Source organism: Pelodiscus sinensis, chromosome 22, assembly GCF_049634645.1.
Source record: "Pelodiscus sinensis isolate JC-2024 chromosome 22, ASM4963464v1, whole genome shotgun sequence".
NCBI classification, from domain to species: Eukaryota; Metazoa; Chordata; order Testudines; family Trionychidae; genus Pelodiscus; species Pelodiscus sinensis.
Window position 1 is genome coordinate 6,778,662 of NC_134732.1, and position 24,418 is coordinate 6,803,079.

At 49.1% G+C, this 24,418-nt stretch overlaps 1 protein-coding gene across 6 annotated transcripts in view; it reads right to left on the reverse strand.

Annotated features, from left to right (window-relative positions):
• The window catches only part of ASTN2 (astrotactin 2), a 730,659-nt gene that overhangs the window by 483,514 nt on the left and 222,727 nt on the right, over positions 1-24,418 (reverse strand). For all 6 annotated transcript variants that reach the window (XM_075905850.1, XM_075905849.1, XM_075905851.1 and 3 more), the window contains one exon: positions 19,192-19,341. In XM_075905850.1, the coding sequence (XP_075761965.1) occupies positions 19,192-19,341 (150 nt within the window). The remainder of the gene's footprint in view (positions 1-19,191; positions 19,342-24,418) is intronic.

The window sequence follows — 24,418 nt, forward strand, 5'->3', positions numbered from 1 at the left end:
TGAGGCTTCCTGCCACCTGTGCTCATGAGAACAAGGTGGAGGGCTTTAAACAATACCCTGCGATCAAGAACGCAGTGCTTCAGAGCAGGCGAGCCGTATTGCCTTCATGCCATGCTCTAATTAGTGTTCGCACCTACCACTGGATTTCTAGCCTGATGACTACAAGGACATGCCACCAGGGAGTGCCTCGGCAAACTACCAGGCGAGTCAGTAGCTATGAAACGGCTGATGGCATTTACCCTGGGGAAAGAGCAGGACATTTTGAGATGAAAGAGCCGCGTGAGAAAAGTCTGCACTGAAGCTTGAAAGCGTGTGGTGCTCACAAGGTTGCAGGTCCAGGAGTGAGTTTGAAACTCAGCGGAGGGCCATCAAAGGGTTTGCAGGGGCTCACAGGGAGCACCTGGGCCGATGTGTGGGTCTGTGTAAGAGTTCTGCCATCTTCCCAGCTCCTTGTGCTGTCAGCTCAAAACCAGGCCATTCTCTGCAGCTTCAGTTCAGTCAGATTCAAAACTCAGCATGAAATTTTGGATCGCAAGAACCCACAAGGAGGGGAAGGGAAACATGTGAAGCCCAGTTATCTGATGAACAGTCTCTCAGTTACATCTACACCCAAGCACTTACCGCGGCAATATCCACATTGGCAGGAGATGCACTCTCACCACTGTAGTGCTGTCTACACCAGAGCTTAGGTTGGTATAACTTACCTCACTTAGGGTGTGTCTAGACTTCCTAGTTTTGTCGACAAAAGTGGACTTTTGTCGACAAAACTATACCAGCGTCTACACTATCGCTGAGTTCTGTCGACATAATGTCGACAGAACTCAGCAGTTTTGTCGACGCTGGTATACCTCATTTTACGAGGCATAACACCTCATTATTGCCAGTAACGTTGCGTCCAGACTACGGAGTTCTGTCGACAAAGCAGCTTGCTTTGTTGACAGAACTCAATGTGTCTGGACGCTCTTTGTCGACGGAAGTTTTGTCGACAGTATCTGTCAACAAAACTTCCGTCGACAGAACGCGGTAGTCTAGACGTACCCTTAGGGGCGTGGATTATTTACATCCCAAGCAATGTAAGTTATACCAAAGCCACCTGGAGTGTAGACAAAGTCTACTGTTTGGGCCATTCTCTATGCTGGCAAGATATTTTCAGGAGTAAATGACATAGCAAAGCCCAAGTGATACAGGGTTTCAGGGCTTGCAGGGAAGGAACAGTCTGCAAAAGTCTAATCTTGCTTCTTTTGCAGCCACATCCCAGAGGGACTTAATATGCTCACCACACTTTTTGCTGGGAAATGGGCTGGCCAGCAAGCTTCACAGCCAGCCGCCATCTCCGCCCCCTTCAGCAGCTTTTCCATATGTTTGTGAGTTGCGTCTCTATGATGGATGGTGCTGACATGTTAAATTACTCAGGCTGGGTGTCTTCGGTGAGCTACTGACAGCAATATTGCATTTTCTGATTACCTAAAACTGCACAGGATGTATAACTATGGGACTGGGGAGACCCATGCCAAGGTCCCCAGCCTAGATAGGAAAGGTCTCCCCCAACCCACCCAGAAAGAGCAAATGGCAGCCAGATGGCCACAGCTAGGAGAGTGAGAGAGATGTCCCAGGGAGTCCTTTTTGATCTGCCTAAAATTTGACAAGGGTGGACGGAAATTTACCCTCCTGATAACTCAGCGGCTCTAGGTTTCAGAAGTCTTAGCACAGCTGAGACTCCAGCTTAGCCTGAGATCACACATTCCAAATCATGTGGGGATAGATTTGGGAGAAGGGGAAGGGGTATTTTTTAAACTGGCCCCAACATCTTGCTCTGCTTAGCTCAGGATTTGGGATTTCTTCCTTATACTGACCAGCATGGCTATAACCCCACCTTATGCAACTGTCACAGGCTTTCTTGCACACCCTGTCAATCTTCCAGGCTCTCTTTTCCCCCACCCCATCATCATTCTTTTTTGACAGGGACAGTGGGCTGCCTTGGGCGTTGGATTTATCTGCGCACAAGCAGCTGACAGACAGAACAGGGAGCACCTGATTAAAGGCAGGGCAGTCGCCCCTCGTCAGCGATTCTTTTATTTCACTTGAACGGGGGGAAAAACTGCAGAGTAATAGAAACGAGATTCTAATCACCGCAACCAATTACAAAGCAGAGTAAATTACTTTTTTAAAAGCGTCCGATAGGGCAGCAGCTTCCCTGCAAAATTCTCTGTTGAGAACATTCAGCCAGCACTCGGCAGGGCGCACGTGATGCAGCAGGGAGCTAGTAGGAAAGGGGTCATCTTGGCTCACAGCTCCAAACAAAGTGGTACAAGAATATTCCCATTTATCATGTGCAGCCATGGTTAGCGGAACAGAAGGTCGAGCTCAGTCTCCCATCCAAGCCCTTCCCCTGTTTGCCTCCAGCACCTTCTCTGTCCTCCCGGCTCCCTCTTCTAGGCCGCCCTCTGCACCTGGACGGCAGAGAGACATTCCACCCCCATCTTTCTCCATCCTGATTTCTTCTATGACAGCTGGAACGGTCAAGAATCTAAATCACCTGCACAGCAGCAAAAATTCAACCTCCCCTCCCCCCCGGATGAGGCTTTTTAAAGAGCCTAAGGAAGTTAGATACCTAAGCTCCAGTGAACCTTGACAGGAGTTGGCCGCTAACTCCTTTCAGCTTGTGTGAAAAATCCCAGCCTTGAGGCTGGACCTTCTCCTGGATCCGGCAGGGCACCAGTCCTGCTTCTCTGTTGCTGCACACTCCTCAGGACAGAAAGGGAAGGTTCCCTGCTTTGTGCACAGCACCTTTGAGTGGCCTCTTGTCCCAACTGTCTATGAACAACCTTGCAAGTTCCCCTTGGCTGCCCTCATGTATCCCAGGACCTGGGCAGTGTGTGGAAAGAAGAGGCCAGATTCTGCTTTTATTTTTAAAATTCCTGGGGAGAAGATTAGTAGAGCCCTGTGCAGATACAGAATTTGTAGCCACATCTACAGCCATACCCACAAAAATGAGCTGTGGATATTGGCAGATATAAAGCAGATATCTGCAAATGTACAGAGTTCTAGATACACAATTTGTATCTGCATCTGTATCTGCAAAAATGAGCCGCGGATAGCTGCAAAATCTATATCCGGATCTGCAAACATGAACGGTGGAGAGCTGCAGATGTGGATATCCACAGAGTTGAAGGGCTCTAGCTGTAAATGCTTGTTTTTAAAGTCTGCCTGTTGGGGGAAGAACAGAGAGCTACCCCCAGCGCACACAGTCCACCACCTCTTTCACAGCAAAGGCTCACTGCAGTACTCTAGCACCAGCTGAGCACCCCCGAGGAGCTTTCTTGGCCTGGTGCTATTCAGGCCAATATTAAATTACTGTGAATCAAATCAGCATCAGTAGCCAGGGACCGAGAAAGGCAAAGAAAAAAAGCATGAAAAAACAGATGCTGCCTTGGACTAGATCTTCCTCCATCCCAGGTGTTAACAGGCCCTGCAGACACCCACTGAGTTCAATACACAATTCATTGATCATCTTTATTTAAGCAATAAGGACCTAACCCAGCCCTTGCAGAAGCAGATGCCTCACGTTGGGGTGCTTCCAGGGGATCCCCTCCCCCGCCAACTGACACAGGAGTTAAATCCAGTTTTACAACTTTGCTCACATTACATTTACTAAACCAGGCCAATCAGAGATTGTGGATTTGAGGGACAAGACAGCAGCGCCCGTGACGGAGGGGCTGCAGAAGTCCCCCAGTTGCATGGAAACCTGGAAGCAGACCTGCTGAAATCCTCACCACTAGCCAGATGTCTCAATAAAGGTGCTTTTATCGCTAATCCTGTTTGCAGATTTACAAGCTCATTAATTCACTCCAACTGATCTCAACTCAGCAACAAACGGGGCAAGGTTTCTTGCTGATTTTGAATGAGATATTAAGATAGATGAGATAGATGGTGAATGAGGGAGGGGTCTTGCGGAAAAAACAGGATGTAGTGATGTCATCAAAGACTGTATTATAATGCAGGTACACAAAAGGGCTGAATTAGAGTCACATGGGCAACCACAGTCCTCGCACTTCCTAGCTGCTCAACATTGCAACCCTACCATTCTTTTAAACTTAGTTTGCCTCGGTAATTTGCTAGGTTTTAGCAAAAGGAAATTGTAGGCAGCTCTAATTTCATCACATGGCAACACACTGACCTGCTCATGGGTCATTGGAAAGACTGGAACCTTCAGACCCACCATCTGAGCTAATGAACCGATAGCAGTAGGAGGCTGTCATCCTCTAGTCTACGAGGACTGGCACCAGAAGGGGATGAGACACACCGTGCTAGTGGGGTTCAGACATTTGCTGACATCTAACGAATGGCGAGACTCAGGAATCGTGGGCTCCAATCCATGTTCTGCGCTCCGCATGCCACAAAACCATCCCTCCAATGGCCTCCAAGCCTGACCCCCGCTAACCTCTCCCCTCCAGGCTGACCCGGTCCTTTGTCTCCCTTCTGGCTCTTGTCCCAGGATCCTCATCTGGCTAGTCTCACTCTACTCCACTCAGGCTCCTTGTCCAGCCTCAGTCTCTCACCTCTTCACCCATTCCACCCCCTCAGGAGGTCCCCGTTTCCTTACCCCAGTCAGTCACAGTCTCCCTGCCCATCCCCAGGCTCCTTCTCCCAGTCCATTCCCTCCAAGCAGGCTCTTAGCCTCTCTGCACTTGAGGCAGCCTGCTCCCTCCATGTTTCCTAGGTGCCGGCAGGGTGAGCACAGGAGAGAGAGTCTCCCTGCTCTTCGTTCTCATGCCAGTGTCACAGCAGCCACTGCTCCCTGGGCTGTTGATTCAGCACCAAGATAAACAACTGAACTTTCTAGCAAGTTCCCTTCCCAGCGGGGCGAATGACATGCCCTCCTTATGGAGAGCACAGCCGTCCTGGGGGTGCACATAATGAGGGCCCTGCATATGGGCCACACTTCTTGTACAGTATCTTTGCTGTCCCTCCCTCCTACACACACATCCTTTAGCCCAAGCATTAAGCTTCAGTTTCCATCTCTCCTGGCCAACCCACCCAAGCAGAATCGCTTGTGGTATTTCCATGGTCCTGAACCATCACAGTGAGGAAGGATGGCCCAAGGGGTAGGGTGTTAACTTGGGACTGGAGAAATGTTGGTTCAATTTCCTGCTCTGCCACAGACTTCCTGGGTGATCTTAGGCAAGTCACTTGTTGTGTGGTTAAGTTCCCTTTCGGTAAAATTAATAGTTTTACCTCATGGGGTGTTAGTGGGCACTTCCCCTTCCAAGTGCATTTGCTGAAAAATGCAAGCTATGCACAAATGTTAAACAAGCAATACATGAAACACTTGGTTTTGAAGGGGAAAAAAAAGCGAGATTGTTTGGTCAGGGACTCTTTTCCATGATGGGGAAAAAAGTCAGTTTCTGTTAAAACTTTTCTTAGTTTGGCCACCAAACTGGGAAAGCCAAACAGTATTTGCTCAGTGCTGGTTGCGAGGAGAAATACAGTCAAGATTGTGAAGTTCTCAGATACGAGGGTTCATATTATGACTGTTGTCATCTAAGTACCTTAGCTAGACAACCTCCCTGTCTCTCTCCAGTGAATGAACTCACTGGGCTCAGGCAGTTTCTAAGCTGTAGCCTCAAACCAAGCGAACCTAAGCAGCACAAAGACTCCTAATCAAAGTCATGCAGTGACAACAGCCCAGCTCCCTCAAGCCCTTCTACAAAACAGCCTGGCAGGAAGCGCCCAATGCCGTATTACAGGGCTGAAGTGGTTGAGCAGAACACTGTGACTTTACTTTTTCTAAGGTAAAATTAACAAGGAATCAAGATGTCCTTTAGCCTTGGCTAACAGGAGCTGCTTTGTCATATATTTAGGGTGTCATCAAAAGCAGTCAGTCCCTGGAGCAGGGACTGGCTCTTGTCTGTCTGAAGCTGTGCCGGGGGGAAGTTGCCCCCCGCACAGTGCCGGATTAAGACCTTTAGAGGACCTAAGCACTGAAAAGATTATGGTGCCTCCCCCCCCCCCCCAATGTAATACAAAATAAAAACAATACTATGCTGTAAAATCTTTTTTTTTTTTTTTTTTTGTGCCCCTCCTTTGCTGGTGCCCTAAGCATGTGCTTAGTTACCTATTAGGTAATCGAGCCCTGCCCCCGCATCTAGCTTCTATGGGACATTTGGAAGTAGGATGCAGGATTCAGGCTGTTATAGAATTTCCAAACCTTGACCACACAGACACTGATGAGTCTTCCCCTATGTGCTGTGCTCTGCAATACATCTAGCCCTGCATTTTTTTTTTTGGAGGGGAAGCCAATTTGGGAGGAGAGCCCAATACCCAGAGAAGCAGGCTTCAGAAATGCTCCTTTCATTTCCTTCTGGGTTTCCAAATTCCGGTTTCCCCTCCTAGCCTGTGCACCAGGAACTTTTAGTAAGTTATGGTGCAGTGGAAACCACTAGATGCATTAAGACAAAGCCCTGATCAACAGTAAGTTATCCCTGGGCAGAAGGATCTATTAATCACTTAGGGTATGTCTACACTACCCCCCTAGTTCGAACTACCCCCCTAGTTCCACGAGGCGTACAGATAGTTCGGATTAGAAGCCTAATCCGAACTATCTAGTCCGTGCCGCGTGTAGCCGCGCGGCACGGGGTTCGCACTAGCCGGCTTTTAAAAATGGCGGTGCCGGCTTTATGCTAATGAAGCCCGGGAAATTCAAATCCCGGGCTTCATTAGCAAGTTCGGTATGCATACATTACCCCCCTAGTTCGAACTAGGGTGGTTAATGTAGGCAACCGGAGTTGCAAATGAAGCCCGGGATTTGAATTTCCCGGGCTTCATTTGCATATTGCCGGGCGCCGCCATTTTTAAATGTCCGCTAGTTCGGACTCCGTGCCCGCGGCTACACGCGGCACGAACTAGGTAGTTCGGACTAGGCTTCCTACTCCGAACTACTGGTACACCTCGTTCCACAGGAGTAACAGTAATTCAGAATAGGAAGCCTAATCTGAACTACCTAGTTCGTGCCGCGTGTAGCCGCGGGCACGGAGTCCGAACGAGCAGACATTTAAAAATGGTGGTGCCCGGCAATATGCAAATGAAGCCCGGGAAATTCAAATCCCGGGCTTCATTTGCAACTCCGGTTGCCTACATTAACCACCCTAGTTCGAACTAGGGGGGTAGTGTAGATATACCCTTATTTATGTTAAAAAGGAAAGATGCTCGTTGAACTCGTTGTTTACCTTTGGCAATTTAGATAACTGCCAGAGTTCAGTGCTGGCTTTTATCCACCAACGAGCTTCATACTCAGAGGCTGGAATACCTCAGCTGACTTTAGCAGGGTTCCCTTGGTTTTGTTTTTTGGTGAGATTGTCAATCCTCATGTTTAAAAAAAACTTCTCACAGTTGTGCTCTTTTTAGCCATCTGTCCCAGTAGAGGGCGCCATACACCCCTATTTGTATAGTGTCACTAGAGCCCTGCAAAAACAGGGATAGCCACTTTATATCGATGTCGATGGGGGTATCCATGGCTCATGTTTAGGGATACAGATGCATATGCAGATACAAATTTTGTATCTACGCCAGGCTCTGTCACGCATCCAAAGACATATTTTCCTGACTCCCAGTCCTGTGTTCTAGCTGTTATAGCACACTCCTTCCCTGCAGAGGGCACGGAGTTCCATATTTCCACTGAGTTCCAACTGAGGCAAGTATATTCTATCGCCTCAAATTCCATGCTGTGTGTCCAGCTGATGATGACATTCTTCACTTCCAGTTTTAAAGCACTGTACAGGAGATGGGTGGGTTCTGTTAGCTGCAGCTGTTGTGTTCTACACCAGAGCAGGCTGCATTTCAGCAGAAAGTGAATCTAAGAGCATGTCTTCACTACCTGACAGCTTGATAGGCAGCGATAAAGACACGATATATAATAGAGACATGATCAATCTACCACCAAACACTCTCCCATTGATGCCAGTACTCCCCCAGCATGAGCAGCGTACAAATGAAACTGGCTAGAAAAGCAAGAGAAGGGAAATATTCATACTGGTGCATTGATAACGCTACCACAGTAGAGCAAGGCGAACCCAGACAGAGGGCGACTGATCCAATGAGCATATCAGTTAACAGATGTCCTTGAGACACACACTTCAGACTAATAAATACATCTGGAGTTTTACACCTTGATGTAAACATTAGTTTTCTTATTCATATTTAAACAATAGTCACAGGGGTCTATTGTACTTACCAACCACCATCACTGAAAAATGTGACCTAAGAATATAACCTGATTAACTTGCTTCACATTCCAGGCCTCAAACACCTTTGTCAGCTCCTTATTCATCTTGACATTGAGATGGATCTCTGTTGCTATATGCAGAACTGTGCAAATAACTGGTTGGGTTTTGTTTGTGGGTTTTTGGTTTGATTTGGTTTGCTGGAAGTTTGGAGGAGAAAAAATAAAATTGTGGATAAAAATTGTTTCAGTTTTACCCAGAACAAATTTTTAAAAATTGATGAACTAAAACATTGGGGGAAACTCCGTATGTTGAATGAAACATTTTATTTAGATTTTGAGCCTTTGTTTAAGTTTTTAAATAAAATGCAAATAAAAAAAAACAGAATCATAACATTTTAAAAATGCTGAAAGAAATGTATTGATTCCTTCCCCCCAAAAATGTTGAGTGTTATTTGACTCCCCCTCAACACAGTTTGGCAAATTCACAAAAAGGTTTTGGTTGACCCAAGCCTGCACTGTTCTCTGAAAAAAAGTTTTGTTAAAGAAAACACACCTCCACCAATTATGCCCAGCTATAGTTATAACCTACAATGGGTTTGCCTAGCATGACTCCTCAAAATCACGGCTCTCCTCAACTCCCCTGTTTTTACACAACCAGTAACATGCATACTTAGCTCTTCTGCAACCTCTTCATGCCACAGAGCACTGTTATGAAGGAAGGTTAAGAGCACAGCCAGAGAAACTGAGGCATAGAAAGTGAAATGCAGTGTAAAAGCAGAACAGATCATAGCATATATAGATATAGTGCCTATATCTCTATTTTCCTCTTTCTTCTATGTATTGACTCTAAATACATGGCACTTGATAAAAGAGTTTCCGCTGAGAGTTTTTATGAAAGTGGCATTATTCAAAATAAAGTTACGTTGTACTATAAACAGAAAGGATTTTTTAAAATAAAATGACCTCAGAGAAATATGACTTTTCCTGTAGCTGTTAGAAAGACTTAGTGAAAAATCAGGTGCAATGACAAACAACAGATAACCATAGAAATGTAGTGCTACATTGTCAAGCATTTTGCAACAGATAACCAGGTAAACACAGTTGGCAGGGGGAAGTACCGACAGGGAGGTTTCTTTGCCATTTGATTTTCTTGAGTTGGATGGTGGTTGTGGCAGGGGGCAAACACAGAAGATCCCTCAGGGGGGCCTCCGGAGTGCTGACAAGGCCACTGCCACTCGCCTTCCTGCTCTTTGGGGCTTCTCACCACCCAGTCCTGATGAGCCAGCTCCTTGGTCTCTCCCAGCCAAGACACCGAGCTGAGATTCCTGCCCACCACCCCGAGAAGCAGTACAGACACTGAAATCCTTCAAGTCCAAGGAACATGCAGTTTGGGACCCAGCTTCCTGGATACTACTCCCCAAATGGGATCAAAACCCTAAGGGTACGTCTAAACTACATGGCTCCATCGACGGAGGCATGTAGATTTGTTTATTTGGCAAAGGGAAATGAAGTCGCGATTTAAATAATCGCGGCTTCATTTAAATTTACATGGCTGCCGCACTGAGCTCAGCGCGCTAGTCTGGACGCTCCCCTGCCGACATCAAAGCCTTTTATCCACCTCCCCGGTAAACCTCATCTTACGAGGCATAAAGGGGATGTCGATAAAGGGCTTTCAGGGCGGCGCGGAGGTCCAGACTAGCGCGCTGAGCCGGCAAACAGCTGATCAGCTGTTTATTATTTAAATCGCGGCTTCATTTCCCTTTGCCTATCTGTCTAATCTACATGCCTCCATCGATGGAGGCATGTAGTCTAGACACACCCTAAATGAATTATTTAGGTAAGCCCCCGTTAGCAATGAAAGGGGGAACGTACACACTGGTTGCTCCCCTAGGTAACAATTATTAACATTGGGCTTGATAGAAAATACAAGTGATTGTATTAAGTACAAGCAGTAAGATTTAAGTGGTAATAAGTGAGAACAGGCAGAGCAGAGTAGATCACAAACTCAAAATAATAGAAGACGCTTAGCTAATTCTATACTAAAACCTCAGTATAAACTCATTACAAACTCACCCTAAAACTGTTTCTTTTCCAGCTAATCCTTCCAAACCAGAGCTATTCCTCACCCTGGGATCTTTGGTTCCTTCCTTTGGTTGTGTCCAGCCAGCCCAAAGAAAATGTACCTGCTAAACTTCCCATTGTTTTAAGGATTCCCTGTTTACCTGGCAAGTTACCTGGCCAGTCCCTACCAGTTAGGGAGGTCATGCGACTTCCAAAGACCAACCACTGCCAAGACTAAAGGACAAAAGCGATTTACTTACATATGACTGCCCAAAGGTCGAGGCATCCCAGCACTAGAAACACCCTTGATGGCTTTCATTCGCACATTTAAAACCATAAAGCATTTCATACTCCATATGTCTAATTTTACAGGCAAGAACGATACAGACACCAATATAAGATCAATAGATCCAGCAGATTAAGACATTAAGATTGATAGGTTATTTGAAGCAATTTGTCTAAAGGATCTTTGAGTTATGCAGATTTGTGTCCATAAGGCCATTTCATAAAGTATGCGGGGTGGGGTCCCTCACAGTGGAAGTTTGTTGTTGTTTTTAAAGCCAGGCACTCAGCGGCTCTCAGGAAAAAGGCAATCCTTCTGCCGCCAGCAGGTCCTGCAGAGGCAGCACTCCAGCTGTAGGACTCTGATGAGGTTAAGCATTAATTAAATCAAACTGCGAGAAAATAATTACACACACACATCCGTCAGGCCAAGCTGACACTACCCAGTAACAAAGCTGGATGCAAACTCCATCAACAGAATTGTCATGCGGCTGTTAAAACGAAATAAATGCATCCCAAACGGACAATTTCATTTAGGGGGAGAAAAAAATTGGATTGCAAAGAATTAATGAGGCGAAGGGTTTGTGTTGGCAAATGCATGTAAAATGCAAACATAGTGAGTTGTGATATCATCATTTCACCTTAATGTTCAATAGCGTTCCAATCGCTAACGCACCAGAGGAGCAATTAAACGCAAGCCATAAAAACAAAAAACTTCCAAAATGGGAGAGGAGCTGGGAAAGGAATAGAAAAAGACATGCCTGGTTGCAAAGGCATCACAGAGCTCCTGGCCAAGGTTTTCACAAAAGCACAAAGTTTTGAGGAATGTAATTTGAGATATGATGAAGGGGCTTGATTTTCAGGGGGCAGGCAGTAAGCCTGTTCTGAAAATCAGGCCTCTTTAAGTGTTTCTAGACTACAGCGTTGTTATTGTTGGTTTTTTTTAAAGTGGCCTTTTTTCGAAAAAACTTCCTCTGCGTCTAGACTGCTGCTGCATTCTTTCAAAAGTAAATCGAAAGAACACGGCAGTTTTTTCGACCATGGAAAACCTTGTTTTATGAGGAAGAATGCCTTTTTTCGAAAGTGCTCTTTCAAAAAAAGGTGCTATGTAATGCAAACCGTGCTTTTTGAAAGAGAGCATCCAGACTGCCTGGGTGTTGTCTTTCAAAAAAGCAGCTTGCTTTTTCAAAGTACTGGCTGTAGTCTAGATGCTCTTTATCAAAAGAGGCTTTTTCGAAAGTATCTTTTGAAAAAGCCGCTTTCAAAAGAGGCTTGCAGTCTAGACGTAGCCTAAGGTATATCAAGCTGGGCTCAAAATCACTGGTACCTTTTGAAAGTCACAGGACATGTTACTTTCTGAATACTTGAAGCAGCTTGCTACTCAACCTCTATGCATCCCTACCGACCCAGAGAGCATGTTCAGTGATGAGAGGGAGGGTGCAGGGGGACCGTGCAGCACACAGACCACCTGGAGGAAATGGAGCCTCACCAGAATGGGAGAGCACAGGCAGTAAGATCTGTATTTGTCCCTCCCTGGAGAGAAACATGTTGGAGCCAGATCAGAAGGCTCTAGGAGACATTCTAACGAAGGCCCTTCCTGAGAAACGAGTCTCGGAACAACACTCAGCCTCCCACCCAAGATCTCACAGCGCCTCCTTAACACGCAGCCCCCTTCTGAGAAGAGCATGGTCCTGACTTTATGGATGGGACAACTGAGAGAGCTGTGCATCAGTGGGAATCACCACAGAACTCTGCCGTCCCAACCTCCAGCCCCTAATCTAACCTCTGACCACACTTCCCATCCACCTCTTTCCTCCTTTAGCTGTTAGGCCTTGAGCCGCAGTCCCATTTCCTGGTGGATTTTAGCCTCCTTGCTGCAGAGAACTCTCCCTGTGAAAGGGCTCAGCTTGGTCCCCAACAAACCTCCACCCTAACGAAGGACACACACAGGAAACAGCTGGAGAGCAAATCCCCAGAGGTGCGTGGAGCCAGCCCCTCAAAGAGTGGAGAGAGCCAGGGGAAGTTTAAAGACATAGTTTGCTGAGCAACCCTGGCTGACATGCACAGACTCACAAGTTCCAGGCACTTCCCTCAGTTCTGCTGGCTGAAAAAGGGCCCCTTTTTTAACAACACTGTCACTGGCCTACTCACCCCACCTCACTGCCCCCGGGAGAAGTTAAACTGAAGTTCATGAAGACACCCAGAGGACTGGTTAACCCTTCCCCCCCCCCTTCCCCAGCACCACCTGAGACCAGAGTGGAGCGCTCCCCTCCAAGATACGGGCTTGTGAAGACCTGCTTTGCACAGATGGGCCAGGCACCGCCTGCTGTGAAATAAGAAACCCGACATAGCTCCGATGCGCACCCAAACCCCCTGAAGGAGACAGACACTTTCAGGAAAACAAACTACTAGGAAAAGCTACCGGGGAAGATTTATAGGCAAAGCAGCTGTGATCTCTAGTTGCAAATCAGCCTGCTGACCTAAGCCAGAGTATGTCTACACTACCATCCTAGTTCGAAACTAGGGTGGTTAATGTAGACAACCGGAGTTGCAAATGAAGCCTGGGATTTGAATTTCCCGGGCTTCATTTGCATCTTGCCGGGCGCCGCCATTTTTAAATGTCCGCTAGTGCGGACTCCGTGCCGCACGGCTACACACGGAAAGGACTAGGTAGTTCGGACTAGGCTTCCTAATCCGAACTACCGTTACTCCTCGTGAAGCCTAGTCCGAACTACCTAGTCCGTGCCACGTGTAGCCGCGCGGCATGGAGTCCGCACTAGCGGACATTTAAAAATGGCGGCGCCCGGCAAGATGCAAATGAAGCCCGGGAAATTCAAATCTAGTTCGAACTAGGGTGGTAGTGTAGACATACCCCCAGAGGGAGCAGGAGTCAGGGGAGAAAAGCTCTACACCAGACTCCTAGGGTATGTCTACACTGCCACCCTCGTCCTCCTTGCAGGAGGAGTAACAGTAGTTCGAATTAGGAGCGAATGGTGGCGCCCGGGAACATGCAAATAAAGCAGGAGATATTTAAATCCCGGGCTTCATTTGCAAGTGCGAATGCCTACATTAGCCACCCTAGTTCGAACCCCTAGAGAGAAGATTGAGTGTGGTGGTAGGGGGCACTGTGACATTGCTGGAGCCATCAGAAACCCCATGCCAAGGCCAAGATCACAAGCATGTCCCGCTCTCCAGTCTCCATGCTGCCCTCACGCTCAGAGGGCACGTGTCTGAAAGGGAGGGCTGGATGCAGGGACATTCCAGCAAAGGATCGTTTGTTTCCGCTGAGGAGAGCCTGAGGGAAAAGTCTGGGAGCTCTCAAGCTAGCGCCTTCTGGGTAGTTCCCTCACATTGCTCTGGCAGGCCCAGCAGACCAAGAACGGCCAACTACCAGCATGTGTGTGTGTGAAAGGATCAGCTAGGGAGTGCGGAGGGGTATTCACTACGATGGTGTGGGGACATTAAAAAAAAGGAAGCATTAGGGAAAACTGAGTTAGGCTGCTGTGACGGGGCAGCATCGCCCCGCACTGCGAATCCCGCCGAGCAGGCGCTGCTCAGCATCCGGGCAGAGGCAGCCCGGCGCTGCGAGGCATGTTCGCATGCCACACCGGGGCTGACAGAGCCGGCCGACGCGTTGGCGCGGCGCCCAGAGCGCAGCGGCAGGAGCAGGGCTAACGCGGGGGCGTTCCCCCGCCCGGAGAGCCCCACGCGTCAGACAAACCGCGGCGGAGCCGGCCAGCCCCGCCCCTGCGCTTGCCAATGACGTCAGAGAAGACATAAGCGGCGGGACGCTTAAAAACGCCACCGCCACGGCAAAGGGGGGGGGAGAGAGGTGGAAGCCCTAGGGGTGGAAGCCCTAGGGGTGGCACCACGAGTCAGCACCTAAGAGCCTGGCGGGGGCCCCAACTGGTAGGCGGGACCACCCCCCCCCGGGTGAGGGGGACGCAGCGCCGGCAGCCTGTCGGCCAAAGGCAAGGTGAAACTCCCGGCGAGGGAGGGAGGGAGGGGCAGGGCGGGGAAAGGAAGCAGCTCAGGGCAGAGCCCCTTAGGGCTGGTGGGCTGACGAGTTACGGCAGGACGCCCCATCAGCCGGACCGGAGCTAGACGGATCCATGTCCTTAGGGCCCTGGGCTGGGGCCCGTGAGTGAGGGTGGACCCGGGCCCCCCTTTCCCCTGCCCCATGGCCGTGGGGAGAAGTCGAGGCTGGAAAGAGCACCTCAACGACCCGCAGCAAGGGCGCGCGGGTGGCAGTAAGGCTACCCCCCCCCCGGGGGGAGGTTCAGCAGGTACCGGCGGGCGAGACTGGTACAGCTGCAGACATCTCGTCACTGGTCAGGTGGCCACAGGGCAGTGAAGACCCATTGCAAACGAGGTGTCAGGCTATCCAGGAGACAGATGCTCCGTCCTAGAGATCTGAGCAGCAGTTTGGACTGCTCGAGCAAGCCCGCTGGCCAACCTAAGACAGTCGTTGGTAGGGAGCACTGTGTCCTTCTTTGCTCAGCTGCTGAGGAGACTGAAAAACCTCTCCTGCCAAGGGCCTTGAAGGAGAGAGGAAAGGTGATGGGGGAGGGGAATCTCACAGGGCAGCCAGTTTGACTCCAAAGTCATCCACCTTCAGCTTGCTCTGAAATACCGAGATGCATATTTGAGTAACTACAACAGACGAAACCAAATAATTTAAACCAGTTAAAGAGTCAGGACATTTTCTTTACACCGAGTGAATAATTTATGGCCAAAGCGATAACAAAAAAAAAAAAAAAACCAAGCCCTCTCCAGTCCTCTACCACAGGAAAATGTACCCAGAATAAAAGATCACATTTCAGGCTCATAAATAAAAGAGAAACTAAACCCACGGTAAACAGTGAGGAAAGCATTTCTCCCCAGGCTTCCCAACGTTGCTGCAGAAATGGCCATGCAGTTTCTAGCCCACGCTGCACTAGGCACCAAGACGAAGAGCATCAAGGGAAGGTTCTCTATGTCATAAATTCATAAAACAACCCTCCACCAGCCATCCACCAGCCCTGCCATCCACCAGCACAGTTTGAACCCTGGAACTTTAGAACCAAGCCACCGATTTTTACTACACGAGTTAAAAGACAAACTCCTTTAGCTGGTAGCACTAGCAGGCTACCATAAGAACACAAGAATGGGCATACTGGGTTAGTCCAAAGGTCTATCTAGCCCAGTGTCCTGTCTTCCGACAGTGGTCAATGCCAGGTGTCCCAGAGGGAATTAACAGGACAGATAATCATCAAGTGATCTATTACTTAACACCTGTTACCAGAGGCTAGGGACCCCATTCCTGCCCATCCTGGTTAATAGCCATTGGTGGACCTAGCTTCCATAAATCTATCTAGCTCTTTTTTTTTTTTGAACCCTGCTAAAGTCCTTGCCTTCACAACATCCTTTGGCAAGGAGTTCCGCCAGTTGACTGAGTTGTAACAGACTAGCCTGTGGAGGAAGACATAACTACTATGTGAGTGTTACACTAAGCAGAACAAGATGAGTTCAGCAATATGCAAACTAGAGAGTCAGGGAGAGCCACAGGAATTTTTCCATGTCCAGCAGCCTAAGTCTAGAGCCCCCTTTACATTCATTACAGCCCAGCTGGTCTCCTCTTCTCTGCAGAGGAATAGCAGAGAGGAAGCACAAGTGTGGCAGGAGTGCTGTACTGTGCATGGTTGTACAGCTGGGCAGAAAGCAGAGACACCAGAAAGGAGGGGGAGTTAGAGATGGAGGAGAAACACTGAGGCCTTAATGGCCAGTATGGAAGCCAGGCCCTCAATCTCTCTGCTGCGGAGTCACCTTCCCCAGAAAGGCTGAAGGCCCCATGGCGAGGCGAGTGGGTTAATGAAGCGCAAGGATGCCATGTGCGCTCCACACTGTGCCAGAACCAGCTGCAAATGAGGCCATGCTGCCCATCACACACTGCAGGGCCAGAAGGAGAAGGCAGGCATCAAACATCATCCCTGACAGCCACTCGGACCGTTCCAGACTCACAGCAGGTCTGGTACCCAGGGACTGGGCAGAGAATGGCCAGAGGCAAACGGGGCCAGTCACAAGTGGAGGTCTCACTAGCAAGGCAGCACAATGGATTTTCACCCTGCAGTGACAGAAACTGTCCTTGAGACACTCGACTCGCCATGTTCCTACTGCATGCCCAGACCCTCTCCTTACAGAGCAGGCTCTGACCCCGGGAGGGGGCCGGCTGTACCTCACCCCTGCTAGCTCACTGACAGCCCTGTAGTGCAAGCATTCCAGTCATTTGGCCCCGCACAGACTGACCCCACCCTCCTCGGAGGAAAGAGATGCATCGCACCCCGCAGCCTTAATCTCTTCAACTCCCGGCAGCCCATTGGAGACACAGAGAGCATGTCACTTCTCCACAGACATATCTATGCTGCAGTCACTAGCAGGCACAGCCAACCTAACTCAGGCCAGCTTGGGTTCAAAGCAGGGACACCAGGGCAGCTTCAGCATGGCCTAAACAAGGCCACCTGGAACTCAGGTTACTGGTTTGGGGTGGAGGGAGGGGAGTCTTCTCTAAAGAGCAAGCTGCTCCAATACCCAAAGTAGCTAGATTTCGGCTAGCTCAGGTATGTAAATGCACAAACTTTAGAAGCCAGAAATCTTTTGAAGCACCCTGGGAATCGGAGCAGCGTTCTGGGATCCGGAGCCATGAGACGAAGAAAGGTTCAGAATGGAGCTGGCGGAGAACTTTGCACAACTTTTTTTTTTTTGGTAGGAGAATGCTGATCCCTCTAAGCCCAAACTTTTTAGCAGGGAAAGGGCCCATTGTGAAGGATTTCTTGACAGGAAAAAATTGAAGTTCCCAGACTGTTCACATTTTTGTTTTTATAATTTCAAAATGACTTTTTGTTTGAAAATTGGAGTTAAGAGAATGTGTTTCAAAATTATTGAAACATTCCAATGGACCAGAGCCAAAGTTTTATTCAGGTTTCTGGTTTGCAGAAATTTGACATTTCCGCATTTTATCCCAAGTCAGTAAATAGCCAGATGTGTGACTTCTGTTCTAGGTTATTAGCAGCAGTGCACCACTGTGTGGGGTGGTAATGTACAAGACTCACAATGCAGAATAACCAGGAACTTACATCAGTGCTACACCATACCCCCAACAAAGAGCAACATCGCCCCTTACTTGTGACTAGAACTCTACCCCCTACTTCAGAGGGGTAGCCTGGTTAGTCCGTAATAGGAAACACTTAAAAAACAACAAATAGTCTAGTAGCACCATAAAGACTAACATGTAGATGGTATCATGAGTTTTCATGGGCACAACCCACTTCTTCAGATGACAGTTGACAAGGTATAAGAGCAGGATCTCAACCAGCCAAAAATTAGGACATTTGTGGGAAGGGGCAGGAAGGGATGAGAAACAGTGCAACCAACCAAACCATCCTTCAGGCCACATTATATTATGCTTTGAAATCTAAATACACAAGCTATACTGGACAAGCTAATTCTAACCCCATTATCCTTAACAAAAACCAAAACCACACAAAACAAACTTTTCCAACAGTCTGTCTAAAGCCATCTCTCCAGCAGATCTATCCCAGCATAGTTAAGTGGCATGTCTCTGGTTTTCCCCCTTTATTTCTATAGGTCAAGGATAGGCAAATGTGCAACACAGAAGAAATCCGTGAACTTGGGGTGATCGGAAATCCATTTTGCCCCCAGAGATCAAAAAGATTTGCACAAAATCTGATTTCATTTACCTGAAACTCCCATTGCTCAACCCAGCCAGGTATGAGGCAACCACAACTTTAGAGATTAACACAATAAGCCTCAGCTTATTGCCCATTTCAAGAAGAGCTAACGGTGCGTAAAGGTGCAAGGGAAAATCAGCACCAATCAGGATCAGGCCCAGAATGAATCAGACTTGGGACCCATTCACATCCATCCCTCGTTCCTCAACCACTAGGGATGTAAAACCGTGTTTAATTGGTTAACCAGCTAAACTTTCTGTTTATTAGTGATTAAGGGCCGGGCAGGTGGGGTGGTTGGCCCCGCCATGGAAAAAGGCCCCTTCCTGCAGTGTGGGAATCCGGACCAGGGCCACTACAGATGGGGGTTCCTCTGGCTGGCTGACTAGAGCAGCCTGTGCCTGCAGTGAGCCCTGTGGGGCTGGGGCAGCCCCCTGCCCGTGCCAACCAGGGAGCTCCAGACCCTTCTGGTTAACCAGAACCAGCAAGGGTGAGGCTTACCAGTTAGCTGATTAACCATTCACATCCCTATCCCAACAGCCTGTTGCAATCTGAGCAACACCATCTCAAGGCACTGTCTCCTCCACCGAGGTGTGGAGGGATTTTGTGGCCAAGAGCACAGAGAGTCCCAGCCAGAGGGGAAAGGAAGCGGGTGGTGCCCTGGTGCGCAGCTCCACAATAACAGGCTGAGCTGTGGCAAAAGCCAGCAGGGAGCTATTGAAAGAGCTGGCAGGGCCCTGGGTTGCAAGAGGACAGCACCTGTAAGAAACTTTAAGTGACTTTTACTGCTGGCCCCAGTGGAGCCCTGAGCATCCCCTCCTGGCTTGCCACAGCCTTGTGCACTGGCCTCTGGGAAATGGGACAGGAGGAGGAAATGTGAAGCACTCCCAAGGGGGATCCTACCTCGGGGTCTGTTCCTGCGTTTCCGCCTCCCCATCGATGTGCTACGCAGGGCTGGCTGGAGTTGGCCGATCTCAATGGGCGTGTTGGTGCGGAAACTCTCCTTGAACTTCTGCATCAGGGACTCCACCGTCTCCTGCGTGGTCTCCGTGGCTACAATGTGAGTAAGAGGGTGGTGGTTAAAAGACGTGTGGACATCGAGCACTGCAACGCATCCTGGGGCACCCGCCACCTGGAGCTCCTGGCATAGTGTGGAGCCGAGGCACTGGGTAGCACCGATCATTGGAAACAAAGGCTCAGATCTGCCAAGTCGCCTCATGCCAGACAGCCAAGCCGGGCTTTCCTATACAACAGGGACATGAGACTCAAACCTCTCCATCATTTCAGACCACCCATTGCACTTTTCAGGCACACACCTGATGAGAAGTGTCCTTCAGACACATTCCCCAGCAAGGAGCTGCTGGCAGCACTGTGCCAGTCTCCAGCGAGCACGCTGACTGCAAAGCAATAGCACATGGAATAAAACTGCCCAGAGTCAGCTCCCAGGCGGGACTTTTCCCTCACCTTCTTCTAGACCCCTGGGGTGCTCCTTTGCATTAGGGCCTTCAATACCACCCTTGCCATCTGCTGGGCAACTCCCAGGCCATGCACACATCCATAGCATTGGCACATGTCTCATGTCAGCCCTGAATGTCTCACTCCTGAGTCTGCAATACCATCTCTATCCCAGTGTACCCCCGTAGCGTGCTCCCTCATTGCCTTATGGCTCAGTGTACCGGGGTGGTCACCCTGCTCCAGGTGAAGGAAAGGGTTAAACCCAGCCTGAAGGGAAGACTGGGACCCTGGAGTAAGCAAGAGGTAGGAGGCACCTAATTAGGGCCCAGCTGGGGCAGTACAAATAGGAGCTGCTAAGCTCAGACACACATTCTTGGAGGAAGAACTCAAACCCACCACCCGGCACTCCCCAGGCAAATGCTCTATCCCCACCTCCCTACCGTGGGAGGGTCTCTTATCCTGTGTTGGCTGTCTGGTTACTTCCAGGATGGGCGGGGAGAGGGCACCACTAGAGCCGCTGAGGGGCAGGCAGGCTAGAGAGGGTACCTGAGACATAGCAGGGTGGGGAAGGGCAGGCAGAGATGGGGAGCTCTGGCCAGGCAACTCCCAGGCTGAGGCGAGCAGGAGAAGGCAGCAGGTCCACAGCCCTTGCCAATGAGGAGTGGCCATTTCAGACTGCAGTCTTCCCCTGAGGCAGGGGCTAGCTGATGACTAGCAGGGTTCCCTGGGAGGGGAGGACCCCAGAATGCGGGGGCACTGCTGGGGGGCAGTACCACGAGCAAAGAGCACCAGGCCGGGAGGGGTGCAAGGCCTGAACCAGCGCAGAAGACGACAAGTAACAGAGGACAAGACACCAGGCACTCCGAGGCTGAACAGCTAATTCCCGAGGAGACCAGCAGGAGGCGCTGCGTCGGTGAGTGCATGACCCGTTACACCAGGATAATGCCAGGCAGAGGTGCTTTTCCACTTCGCCAATCACCTGTCCAGCCTGCCTTGGCAGCACCCACTGGCTCCCTGCCTCCACTCCCATCCCCACCGCTCTGTTGATCCCACAGCCAGTGTCGTGTCCCTGCTCCCCTCCTAAGCAGAGCCTCCCAGTCGGGCTTCATTCTGGCGAATGGTGCAGCAGTTTGGCATCGCAGACAAATGTCAGCTGGGGACTGGCTAAGATCATTCGAGCCAATGCTTTCGAGTTCATACTGGGCAGCAGGGATTAAAAGGCTAATGCATTAGCCCGCTGCTCTCCCCACGTGTTGAGATGCATCAGATATGTATTTTAATTGGAAATACTCTGGCACCTGGTGAGCCTGGGCTCTGTAACAGCCATGGGCCATGGACTCCAATTCTCTTAGCAGCATGGGGCAGAGTCCATTTTAACAGGGGACGGGAGGATGCTCATGCAGGACCAGGAGCCTGTGAGCCTCACTTAAATGCTAAGACTCCTATGGAGAGAGAGAGAGGACTCCAAAAATGACACCGGAGGTGGGAAGCAGTGGCATGAGGATGCATGTGGCCCTTCCTTTCTGCTTGCTAGGAGTACAATCATGCCCAACCTCTGCATGCACCCAAACCACTGTGTGACTGATCTGTTGAGTCACGTGCGTCTGCACAGGCAACTCCTATACGTTCAAGGAGCAGAGGGCAATTCCCCAGGAAGCAAGAGCTACCTGCTTCTTACTCACAAATGATACTAAACTTCTCAAGATAGCTAAGATCAAAGCAGACTGTGAAGAGCTTCAAAAAGATCTCACCAGACTAGGCTACATCTACACTATTAGTTTTTTTCAGAAGAGGAAATGCAAATAAGGTGCTCATTTGCAAATCTCGTGCTCTCATTTGCATATTCTCTTCCGATTCTTTTTGTGGAAGAGGTTTTTGCAAAAAAAACTTCAGTGTAGACAGAGCCGTTTTTTGAAAAAAAATCCCTTTTGCGCAAGATCCTCTGAGCCTCATTTTTTGAGGAAAAAGGGATCTTGTGCAAAAAGGCTTTTTTCCGAAAAATGGCCCAGTCTACACTGCGTTTTTTTCCGCAAAAACGTCTTCTGCAAAAAGGATTGGAAGAGAATATGGAAATGAGAGCATGAGATTTGCAAATGAGTGCTTCATTTGCATTTCTTCTTCCAAAAAAACCTAACAGTATAGACATAGCCTAAATGACAAAATGGCAAATGAAGTTTAAAGGAGGTAAATGTAAAGTAATGCACTTTGGAAAAAATAATCCCAATCACAATATGATGGGGACTAATTTAGCTAAAACAACTCAAGAGAGATCTTGGAGTCATTGTGGATAGTTCTCTGAAAACATCCACTCAAATGTGCAGTAGCAATCAAAAAAGCAAATATACAGATAACTCATCTCAAAAACAGATATATTGGCATTGGAAAAGGGCAACAAAAATGATTAGGGGTATGGACTGGGTCCCATCTGAAGAGAGATTAAAAAGACTGGGACTTTTCATCTTTGAAACGAGGAGATGGGGGGAGGGGATACGATAGAGGTCTATAAAATCATGACTGGTGTGGAAAAAGTGAATAAGGAAAATTATTTACTTGTTCTCATAACGTAAGAACCAGAGGACACCGAATGAAATTAATAGGTAGCAGGTTTAAAACAAACAAAAAGGAAGTTTTCTTCACACTTGGTCAGCCTGTGGAACTCCTTGCCATTTGATATTATGAAGACCAGAACTTTAAGAGGGTTCAAGAAAGAACTAGATAAATTCATGGAGGTTAGGTCCATCAATAGCTATTAGCCAGGATAGGTATGAATGATGTCCCTAACGTCTGTTTATCAGAGACTGGGAATGGGTGACAGGTGAGGGATTCCTTGAAGATTCCGTGTTCTGTTCGTTCCCTCTGGGGCACCTGGCATTGGCCACTGTTGGCAGACAGGATACTGGGCTAGATGGACCTTTGGTCTGACCCAGTCTGGCTGTTCTTCTATTAAGAGTTTGCTGAGTGGATGTCGGCAGCAGGGAGGGAGGGTGGGCGGAGGAGGAGGGAAGGAAGACAAGAAAAATGCAGGGTCTGGACGTGATGGGAAGGAGATAAAGTGTTTGGGTACTTTCACTCCAGTCCCATGCAACGACAGGCCCCTCCGCTGGGCTCGGATGTAATCGGGTGCTGCTCTGCCTTCCTTTGCTAGCAGTGTAATTTCACACTCAGCAGGGTGACCGTGCTGTTCCAAATACCATTAGCTGCTGGACATGTTGATTCCCTGTCCCTTTGAAGGGGTTTCACTGGTGGCAGAGATAATGCACCTGAAATTTCCAAATACCAGCTTTTAAAGAGCTCCCTTTCCAGAGCAGGCTTATCAGTGCGGACAGCTTGGGATGGGATGAGACCCCGCGGTCGGAGCTCTTGTCTCGGAGGGAGGGGTTGAATCCACAGCATCAGAGCTCCGAGACAGCAGTTTGGATGGAAAGGATGTTTCGGTTACAAGCCAGCGCTGGGCTGATAATACAAACACGCAGCCACACCAGCAGGCGAGCCCTTCCCTCGCTTTGACTCCCAAGGACCCTGATGAGGAGCCCCGAGTCAGACCTGTCATCATGACACTGGTGTTAATACGCAGATTCAGCGAACCTGCCTCCCTGCACTCATGAGCATATCACAGGGCAATCTGCTTCCATGCCCTCCCTCCCGCAAAGGCAATGCTCCATCTAGGCAGGCCCCCACCCAGGATTCCAGCACTGCTCTGTTTAAGCTCTGCTGAAAGACTTTCTCTGTTGCAAGGAACCCAATGACCCAGCCCCTCAAGGTACCGCAGCTAACCCCCGAAGCATCTCCCATGTGTTCCAGAGGGTGCCCCCCCACCCACTGCTGCTTTGGCTGCATGCTCAGTGCTGTCAGTCTGAGCAGAGAGCTCCACACACATGGGCTAGCTGCACTTTGCACCGGATGGCCTCACACACGTAGGAGACCATTGCCCACTCCTGACTTCTCAGAGGAGGGCTGGAAGCTGCAGGATTGTCTTGCAAGTAGCAGCAGGTCAGCTTGGAAGGTTTTCCCTGTTTTTTCTTCCAATGTAAACAAATAGCCACGGCATCTGTGAAAACAGCTCCAGGACTACAGCACTGGGGAGATGAGGAATCAAACCCACTGCTGGCATAAGCAGATGAAACTCCATCTATATCAATATAGGCCCAAAACACCCATGCCTGCACAATCAAAAGCAGCGCCCCACTAGCCTGGGAGGAAATCTTTCAAGTCCTTGATGCACATCAGGCATTGCACCCTGGTGCTGCATCAAATACAATGTGCAATGAGCCAGCAGCGAGGAGCAAGGATGCAACAGGTCAGAGTGGACAAGGCTTAGGGATCCGCTTAGAGTAACCCTATCAAGGGATCCCTCTAGGGTTGCCAGATGGTTTAACCAAACATACCGAACACCCTCCCCCCAAAAAAACACTGGGGAAAAAATTCTGTTGGGGGGGGGAAACAGGGGAGACCAAAATTGTTGAGCAAAAAAAAAAAAAAGGACCCTGTGAGTTACCAAGCAAAAAAAAATAAAAATAAAAAGAACCAACAGCATTAAAACAGCATGGCCCCTTTCAGTGCGTGCACAGTCACAATAGGGATAGGAAGCGGTTGTGCACTAAAACCAGGGAAGGCATTGCTTCTCCGTGCTTCAGGTCTTTAGGCTTTTTGCTGGCAGCCATCTTGTTTTCTTGGT